The sequence below is a fragment of the Oryza glaberrima genome, chromosome 9 (assembly GCF_000147395.1).
Source record: "Oryza glaberrima chromosome 9, OglaRS2, whole genome shotgun sequence".
Lineage (NCBI taxonomy): Eukaryota > Viridiplantae > Streptophyta > Magnoliopsida > Poales > Poaceae > Oryza > Oryza glaberrima.
The window spans coordinates 21,010,436-21,020,307 of record NC_068334.1 but is presented as its reverse complement, the minus strand read 5'-3'; the positions used below and the strand labels follow the sequence as shown (position 1 = coordinate 21,020,307).

General features: G+C 51.0%; 3 protein-coding genes across 3 annotated transcripts; all 3 read left to right on the top strand.

Annotated features, from left to right (window-relative positions):
• The first annotated feature begins 1,595 nt into the window (after positions 1 to 1,595).
• Positions 1,596 to 3,099, top strand: LOC127785299 (uncharacterized). The gene is made up of 2 exons (XM_052312735.1): positions 1,596 to 2,243; positions 2,351 to 3,099. Exons 1-2 carry the CDS (start codon positions 1,596 to 1,598, stop codon positions 2,960 to 2,962), a joined length of 1,260 nt encoding a protein of 419 aa, XP_052168695.1. The 3' UTR covers positions 2,963 to 3,099.
• A 433-nt stretch (positions 3,100 to 3,532) lies between these two features.
• On the top strand, positions 3,533 to 5,718 carry LOC127785455 (probable E3 ubiquitin-protein ligase ARI5). The gene is made up of 3 exons (XM_052312906.1): positions 3,533 to 4,063; positions 4,181 to 4,451; positions 4,841 to 5,718. The coding sequence occupies exons 1-3, from the start codon at positions 3,533 to 3,535 to the stop codon at positions 5,716 to 5,718; spliced, it is 1,680 nt and encodes a 559-aa protein (XP_052168866.1).
• Positions 5,719 to 6,688: 970 nt separating this feature from the next.
• On the top strand, positions 6,689 to 8,472 carry LOC127785352 (probable E3 ubiquitin-protein ligase ARI7). The gene has a single exon (XM_052312784.1). It carries the CDS (start codon positions 6,765 to 6,767, stop codon positions 8,340 to 8,342), a length of 1,578 nt encoding a protein of 525 aa, XP_052168744.1. The 5' UTR covers positions 6,689 to 6,764; the 3' UTR covers positions 8,343 to 8,472.
• Positions 8,473 to 9,872: the final 1,400 nt, after the last annotated feature.

The following is a 9,872-nucleotide window of genomic DNA, read 5'->3' as shown; positions in this document are numbered from 1 at the left end:
AGGGGAACTAAACACGGCCCCACTCATACGGTCACATCTCCTATCATCGTGTGTACTATGTACTACTAGTAGTAAATGTATTTGTACTTTTTGTCTTATTTTAAGGCCTTTTTTTTTGTTGTGGAAAATTTTTGGTTTAGTTGTCACATCGAATATACGGATACACATTTGAAGTATTAAACGTAGTCTAATAATAAAACAAATTACATATTCCTCTAGGAAACTGCGAGGCGAATTTATTAAGTTTAATTATTTTGTCATTAGCAAATATTTATTGTAACACCACATTGTCAAATCATGGCACAATTAAGCTTAAAAGATTCGTCTCGCAATTTACACGCAATCTATGTAATTAGTTTTTTCATACATTTAAATATTTAATGCATGTGTTTAAACATTCGATGCGACAAGCCGACAACGTGAAAATTTTTGTTTTAGGAACTAAACAGGGCCTAAGATAATGAAATAAAAGTTCGGACCTTTGCTTCAAAGAAGGTACAACCATTTATTATAAAATTATCTCAAAGAGAGCAAATACTCATACAACAATAAGAACTAAAATAATAAAATCAACATATGAGAAGAAAACGATTATTGAAAGGCTCCCATTGGATGGCCTAATCAGCCAAATAGAAAGCTAAATTTTAAATTTTCAAACTTAATTTTGACATTGATTTTAAGATTTTTTTTCAACGTAATTTCTTTTTCAGCATTAACTTTTAAGTCACCAACAAAATATATATATATATATATATATATATATATATATAATTTTACCTACAAATTTATTTTTTTCCTAATAAACCGTTTTGACTTGTTAGGGAAAAAAACCAAATAATGAGACCGAAAATCTACAAGATCGCAACTTCTAAACTTCGACATACAAAATATTAGAGATTTTTGTTCTCTTCGTACTTTTGAAACTGTTCCCACAGTTGTATCAACAAGGCATCAGCAGCAGTGCGGTACTGCACGGTAGTATACACGTAAGCCCCAAGTAATTACTCCTACAATGGAAGCCCCTTCCAACATCCGGTCAAACGTACGATGTGACACCTAAAAATTTTCATTTCACCAAGGCTGTGTTTAGTTGCAAAATTTTTCTTCAAACTTCTAACTTTTCTATCACATCAAAACTTTCCTACCCACAAACTTCCAACTTTTCTGTCACATCATTTTATTTTCAACCAAACTTTTAATTTTGGTGTGAACTAAACACAGCCCAACTAAACGGGCCCTTACAGGCACGGATACTGGATACATCCAATGGATTTGTACTGGTGATAACTGATATGCAATGAATACCGCGGCTGTACAACACACGATCCAATGCACCGCGTCGTCACGTCGCAACGCAATATTTGCTGCTCCAAGATGAAGTTGGCCAAGACAAACACCTTTGGGCTGTGTTTGGCAAATGTGTCAGGGAAATGATTTCCCACCCATTTTTAAATCATAACTATTCATTTTCCCTCATTCATTTAATCCTAACCCTTCATTCATTTCCCAATCCCAATCCCACTCCTTATTTCTCATTATCCAAACACACCCTTGGAGTTTGGGGTTCGAATTCAAACTCCAAAATCGCGCCTCCGATGATCCGATCCGGCCTCCCCACGCATAGATCGCAACTAACCTCACTAGCTAGCCGCGGCGCGGCGTCTATACAAGATAAACAAACGCGTCAAATTGCACGGCGCCGGCGAGCGAGCGGGTCGGAGACCGCACCGCCGCCACACCGATCGATCGGCAAGATTGGCATGCCCGGCGGCCACAACAAGCAGCCGGCGCCGCCCGTGGCGACCACCGGCTGCTCCGCGCTCGCGTCCTGCCTCTCCTTCCACCGCCGCGCGCCGCGGCCGCCGCCTGCGCGCGCCAACGTCGTCGATGGCGCGACGGCGGCGACCACTAGAGCATCCGCGGAGCAGTACCGGCGGAGGGTGCAGTTCCTGGAGGAGGAGGTCAGGAGGCTCGGCAGTAGGCTCGCCGAGCACGGCAGGAGCGCCAATGGCGGCGCCATGGCCACCAGAGATCGGGTGAGCAGCGCCTGCAGCGGCATCGGCGCCACGGCGGCCAACAAGCGCGTCACCGTCGGTGGCCACGGCGGCGTGCGGGAAATGGTGAGGCTGGAAGGCGGTGGCTACCTGCACGAGATCAAACGGGTGGTGGGCATGCCCTGGGAGCGGCTGGCGCTGCAGGTGTCGCAGCCCGTCGTCGCCGAGAACGCCGCCACCGCGTCGGAGGTGAGCCACCTCGATCGCTGTCAAGATCCATGGATGCCAATGAAGTCTATCATCCATTGCACTGCACATTGTTTTCGTTCGACAATCTGTGGCATTGTGATCTCTAGGTTCTTGACAAGATGACAGAGACGAGCGCAGAGAACCTGTGCAAGTTACTGTCAAAGATGATGCCGATCAAGGACATCGCCGGCCGGAAGAATCCCGGCAAAGTCATCCGCCGCTCGGCGAGGCTCAGCTCCGGCGACGACTTCTTGGAGGCTCTCCTCTTCATGGAAATGGACAAGATGGAAGGACTGGTCCAACAAGGCCTAAAGATTCGCATGGCCTCGACGGCTGACTCTGCCTCGTCCACGGCTGCCGGCGACGACGACGGCGACCGGAGGCACCAGGCGACGAAGGATTCCATGGTCTCTGTGATCCTGATTCAGGTGAGGGATCCCGAGCAAGGGTACGCCGCCATTGGTGACCCCATGATCGGGGTCATGGAGGCATCCCTGGAGAAGAAGGATGGCAGGGTGAAGCTGGAGATGCAGGGGATGCACGTCGCAGGGATCCTCTTCGGTGCAAGCAGCAAGGGAAGGAGTAATGGCAGAGCCATGATGTGGAGTGCTTGCTTGGGACAGTGCAAGGGGTCTCACAATGGCCGCCGCGGCGGCGGCGCCGGTGATGTCTGCCAGTGCGGCTTTGTTCGGAACACAAATCGTGTTTTCCGACGGTAGAGATTGGCATTCTTGGTATGTCTAGTAAAGTAAAGCTCAATCAGCATTGTCCTGTTCTTAGCACGGGAGCAGAAGAGACAGATAATAACAATCTATAATAAATTTTGTGATAGGTATTTATAATGTACTAATAAAGTTTGTGGACGTTTCTTCCATTAACAAACCAATCATACGTTCTGACGTTAATGGTGTATGCTGTGCTGTCTGATTTTTTTTTTTTTTTTTTTTTGTGATGCATGTCAAGTCATTTGTAGCTTTTGTTTCTTTTTTTACAGCACTGTGTTGTGTTTTGAAGCAGGGATCAATCTTGGTTACGAAATCGGTCAAAGAGAGGTTGAACGAAAAATAAACCGTACTCAGTTTGAATTGACTAAAGTTATTGAGAACTTAAAATTGTTGTTAAGAAGCGAATCCGTTCAGGATCTGAGTTCGAGACTGATCCCAACTCGGGGTCGGAAATAGATGGAATTTTTTTAGCGGAAAAAATAGACGGAAAATTGTGCATACAAAAATTCAACCTTGACCCTGAGAATCAGTTGTCGACCTAGATTGCTAGCACGCAGCGCAGGCATGGCGAGCGACGGCGAGGACGACGCTCAGAGCTACGAAAGCTACTATACCGACGATGGCGACGATTACACCGACGAGGTGGACAGCAACGTCGACGACGACGGTGAGAGTTGGGATCTGGAGGAAGAGGAGGTAGATGACGACGACGACGACGAGGCCAAGAAAAAGAAGGCGGCCGCCGCCGTCGACCTCACCAAGATCGACAGGAGGTACCGGAATCTATCCGAGGAGCAAGTCCGCGCGCGGCAGGACGCGGACACGGCCAACGTCGGCGAGCTCTTCGCGATCCCCCCGGGGTTCGCCGCCGTCCTCCTCCGGCACTACAAGTGGAGCCTCGTCGAGCTCCAGGACAGGCTGTTCTCCGACGGCGACCGCGCCGGCGCCGCCACCGGCGTGGCGCTGGGCGGCGCCCCCGTGTCGCGCAACGGCCACCCGCTCGTCTGCGCCATCTGCTTCGACGAGCACCTCGCCGGCGAGATGAGGTCGGCCGGGTGCTCCCACTTCTACTGCGTCGGCTGCTGGCGCGGGTACGTCCACGCAGCCGTGGGCGACGGTGCGCGGTGCCTGTCGTTCCGGTGCCCGGACCCGGCGTGCTCCGCCGCCGTGGTGCGTGAGCTCGTCGACGAGGTGGCCGGCGACGCGGTCAAGGCCCGGTACGCGACGTTCCTCCTCCGGTCGTACGTGGAGGAGGGCACGAGGATCAAGTGGTGCCCGGGGCCCGGGTGCACCCTGGCCATCGAGTTCGTCGGCGGCGGCGGCGGCGAGGAGAAGCAAGACGACGTGGAGTGCAGGTACGGGCACGGGTTCTGCTTCCGGTGCGGCGAGGAGGCGCACCGGCCGGTGTCGTGCGATACGGTGCGCGCGTGGACGGAGAAGAACGCCATGGAGTCCGAGACGGCGAGCTGGGTGCTGGCGAACACGAAGCACTGCGGGAAACTATTTTAACAGCTCGAGTGGATGTCCACCCGTTTATTGCATGTCATCTAAATGGTTATGAAAAAAATTGAAAAAATATGAATAAGATAGATCAATATGTAATGTATCAATCCACAGACATGCAAGTTAAAATTCAACTTCTACAGATTGTAACAAAAATAACAAACAAAATTTAAATTACTATATGTATATTTACAGTTAAATTTGTTATTTTTGTTACAACTTGTAGAAGTTGAATTTTAACCTGCATGTTTGTGGAGTGATATATTACATATTGATCTATCTTACTAATTTTTTTGAAAATTTTTTGTAGCCATTTAGTTGACATGAAATAAACGGGTGGACGTCGCTCGAGCTATTAGAATCCATCCCCAAAGCACTGCCCCAAGTGCCGGCTGCCAATCGAGAAGAACCGTGGGTGCATGCACATGACGTGCCGGCCGCCATGCCTGCACGAGTTCTGCTGGCTCTGCCTCGGCCCGTGGAGCGATCACCGGAGCAGCGAGTACTACAACTGCAACGTCTACGACGCGGCCAAGGCCAACGGCGAGGCCAGCGACGACAAGCGGCGGCGGGAGCAGGGCATGGCGTCGCTGGACAGGTACATGCACTTCTACGAGCGGTGGGCGGCGCACGGGAAGGCGCGGCAGAGCGCGGTGGACGACATGGCCGGCCTCGACGCCTGCGCCGAGAAGCTGTCCGCCGCGGTGGCCATGCCGGTGACGGAGCTCTGCTTCCTGGCGGAGGCGTACCAGCAGATCGCCGAGTGCCGGCGGCTGCTCCGGTGGACGTACGCGTACGGGTACTATCACCTGGGCACGGGGCTCGACGGCGACGAGGAGCGGCGCACCATGGTGGAGTGCGCGCAGGGGGAGGCCGAGCGGCAGCTGGAGAAGCTGCACGACTGCGCCGAGCACGAGAGGGAGGAGCTCCTCGCCGAGGTGGAACGAACCATCAAGTTGAACGCTATCCTCAAGGACAACGACGGCGAGGAGTCGAAGAAGAAGATGGAGGAGAAGGCCGGCGAGATGGTCGACATGGTCGTGGCTTACCGGCAGAAGCTCGCCGGGCTCACCGGCGTCTGCAAGATCTTCTTCCGTAACCTCGTCAAGACGTTCCAGGACGGCCTGTCGGAGGTGGGACCTGCTGTTGCCGCCGCCGCCGCAGCCGCCGTAGCTACAGCTCCGCCCGAGAGCTCCGACGATGCTGTTGATCCTCTTCAACCTCTTCATCAAGACGACAGCTCGTAGGATCACGTGCAAATTGATGACAACACTTTTGTAGCACTTGAATACTTGATGATCGCACAATTACATCAGGAAAATTTGTACCTTGATCCATTGGTTGGGCCAACATTTTTTACGAATTAGGAATTTATAAGGTACACTTAACAAATATGGTTTATTTCTTTCAAAAATACATGGATCAATATGCTCCTTATACCCAAGTGGCCATGTGCACACAACCAACAAAGTCCCATAAATGAAAAAGAAGGAATTAAAAAAAAGATGTCATTGGATAAACCCCTAACTTCTGCCAATAAAATAATCAAGTGAAATAATGTTTTCAAAATTACATAGATTATAGCACGAAATTCTCTAGGTATTACGCTATTTAAATTGGAATAAAGGCTCATTGGCTACCAATTATAAGCGTGTATCACCAATGCTCCCTTTAGTTATTAGTATTTGACATTTTTGTATGTGATTTGATTAAACTTTTAAAACGTTGATCATTAACAATATTGAAAACATAAAAACAGCATGTGATGATTTTGATTTTGAAGGTGCTTTCATAATCACTTAAACTATTATATGAAAAAAATCACACGTCATTGATTATAAAGAAAATTTAAAATATTGCATTTTTTTTTACCGGGAGGTGTCTAGGCTCGTTATGTTTTATATGTACTCCTACTTGTATAGAACATGTCCTAATAACATGAGAACAAAGGGCCGTAGTCTAATTCTCAGTAATGGGCCGGGTTAAGGGCCTAGGCCTTTCCAATCTTCGGCCACCCATAACAGCCGCACAGAAACACGCGTGCAATACAATTTATAGTTAAGAAGCCGATTCCGAATTTATTTATTTAAAACAAGGCGATTCCGATTTATTTTAGCAAGCAATCTTTAAAAACGAAACAGTTTTATTATCACGAGGCGATCTCGATCCGATAAAGGCTCGCGCGCGAGGCCAAATTGTCAGGGTTAGGGTTAAACCCTGGCTGATCGATAATTAATCCGTCCTCGCCGTCGCCATCTCTCGCTCGCTCGATCGCCCTGGACAGCAACTAGCTATGGAGTCCGGCTACAGCGACGTCGACGACGACTACTTCGGCGACTCCGACGATTATGGCGACGACGGCGATTACATGGATGACGACGGCGACGACTATGGTGGGCAGGTGGTCGAGGAAACGGAGGCGCCGGCGATGGAGAAGACGTACGTTGTTCTAACCGAGGACGACGTACGCGCGCGGCAGGATGAGGACATCGCCAAGGTGTGCGAGGTGCTCTCGCTCTCGCCGGGCGCCGCCGCCGTCCTCCTCCGGCTGTACAGGTGGAGGGCCGTCCTGCTCCAGGAGGAGTGGTTCCTGGACGAGCGCCGCATCCGCGACGCCGCCGGCCTCCTGCCGGCGGACGGCGGCGGCGGCGCGGTGCCCGCGCGGGTCAACCGGCGGCGGCTCACCTGCGCCATCTGCTTCGACGTGTTCGCCGCCGGCGGGATGAGGTCGGCGGGGTGCTCCCACTACTACTGCGTCGCGTGCTGGCGCGGGTACGTCCGCGCGGCGGTGGGCGACGGCGCGCGGTGCCTGTCGCTCCGGTGCCCGGACCCGTCGTGCCCGGCGGCCGTCGTGCGCGAGCTGGTCGACGCGGTGGCCGACGGCGAGGACAGGGAGCGGTACGGCTGGTTCGCGCTCCGGTCGTACGTGGAGGAGAGCGCCGGGATGAGGTGGTGCCCGGGGCCCGGGTGCAGCCGCGCCGTTGAGTTCGTGGGCGGCGGCGGCGACGGCGAGGAGAGCAGCGAGGTGTTCTGCTCGTGCGGGCACGGGCTGTGCTGGCGGTGCGGCGAGGAGGCGCACCGGCCGGTGTCGTGCAAGACGGTGGCGAAGTGGGTGGAGAAGAACAGCTCGGAGTCGGAGACGGCGACGTGGCTGCTCGCCCACACGAAGCACTGCCCCAAGTGCCGGCTGCCGATCGAGAAGAACCTCGGGTGCATGCACATGACGTGCCGGCCGCCGTGCCTCCACGAGTTCTGCTGGATCTGCCTCAAGCCATGGCGCGGCCACGCGGCGTGCTCCCGGTACCAGCCCAACGGCACGGTGGTGGCGCTGGCCGGCGCCAACGCCGACGACGAGCGGCGGCGGCAGGCCAAGGCGTCCCTGGACAGGTACCTCTACCACTACGAGCGGTGGGACGCCAACCTCAAGTCGCTGCGCGTGGCGCTCCGCGACATGGAGAGCCTGGAGCGGTCGGAGCTGGAGGCGATGGCCTCGGCGGCGGGCGTGCCGGCGACGGAGATGGGCTTCGTGACGGAGGCGTACGAGCAGGTCGGCGAGGGGCGGCGGGTGCTCGGCTGGGCGCACGCCTACGGCTACTACCTCGACCCGGACCGCGACTTCACCAAGCGGCAGCTGTTCGAGTACCTGCAGGAGGACGCCAACGCGTCGCTGGAGCGGCTGCACGGCTGCGCCGAGAGGGAGAGGAGGGAGCTCTTCGCCGCCGGCGCCGACGACAAGGCCGCCGTCGACTTCGACAAGTACAGGGCGTACAGGGAGAAGCTCGCCGGGCTCACCAGGGTGACGCGGCAATACTTTGGGAACCTCGTCAAAGCGTTCGAGACCGACCTGGCCGAGGTCTCCTCCTCTAGTTAAACACGACTCTTAATTAAATCTCTTTGATTTGATTGGAATCACTACCAGGTAGGAGTATTATTCAGCATGGACATACACATGCAATTCGATTTTTTTTAGCAGTTTATTATTTCAGAGTTTTCAAAGGAAAACCAAGCGAAAATATACTCAGACAGCACAAGTTTGTTCGGCTGAGTACAGCCATGTTTTTCTAAAAAAAAAAAAGAGTACGGCCAGGTTGGTGCAACACAGGTGCATTGCGAGCATGCTTTATTCAACATGCATTTAAAGTAATTTTGGAACAGTTCATTATTCATGCTGGGTGGCATGAATATAACCACGAGACATCTATGGTTACCACAAGAACTTGAAAAAAACAACCCAGCCTTTTGGCAATAGTGAATTCTCGTATTGTGGTGGAGTCAAATAATAAAGAAAAAACAATAAAGTTAAAAACTAATTTAAAATGTTGAATTAAGGCCTTTGCTTTTAATTAACCGAGAGGTTGCAAATAACGTAAAAATAAAAACATAAAGTCAAGATGTGAAATTAAGATATCTGCTTTTACTTAACTGAGAGGCTACAAATAACAACGAATGGATTGTGTTAATGTGTGAGGTGTTGGAGCTCAACCACATCTCTTCAATGTGCAAATTACAATTCACCAACCGATAAACATATTTCACACAATCAACCCCTTATCTTGCCATAAACTTCGAGGATGGTTTCGACTAGCAAATCAGCAGCGGAACAATAATAAGTACATGCACATAAAGACACAACGATTTACGTGGAAAAACCTCCTCGGTGTGAGGATAAAAAAACCACGGAACCAACGGTCCACTCCAAGCTTCAACTATAATCAATTAGGGATATACATGGAGTCTTCTCTGAAAAATCTAGAGACATATTATAACAGCAGCTATAACATTAAGTTACACACTTGGTATCATCAACATTAACCATCAAAGCTAACAAGAGGCCATCTTCGGTTCTCAAGTGAGTTCTCCCAAACCACAGATGCAAATTACACGAAACTTGGCAGAAATGATGGTATATGAGTCCCTTCCAAGCTATCAAAAAAACAGTCCAACCGGACACTGTTTGACCCCTCAAATTGACATTCTACCAATTGTTGCGCAAGCTGTAACTGCAGTAACTCGAGCTGACAAACCACCACTCAAATCCGGTGCTCTATTCAACCAATCCTTATACAAATCGACCAGATTGAAGTGCTCAAAGTGAGAAACAAACTTACCAAGTTTAGTGCCAATCCAACCACGTTCGAGCCTCTAATCGCTAACTTGATGAAGATAGGGTAAGAGCTCCCAAGCTGAACATACTGCACATCTTCTCCCCTCTCCTTTCCCTCTCTTGTGTTTTGCTATTTTTTTCTTCACCCCAATTGCCGCTACTATCTCTCCCCCAATAGAAGGTAGGGTTTTTCTTTCCATCATAAAGAGATGAGACAATTTCCATCATTGATCAAGGCATAAATCAATGGCTCATATTTGTTAGACTTTTGGGCTGCAATGGGCTGAAAGCAAAGAC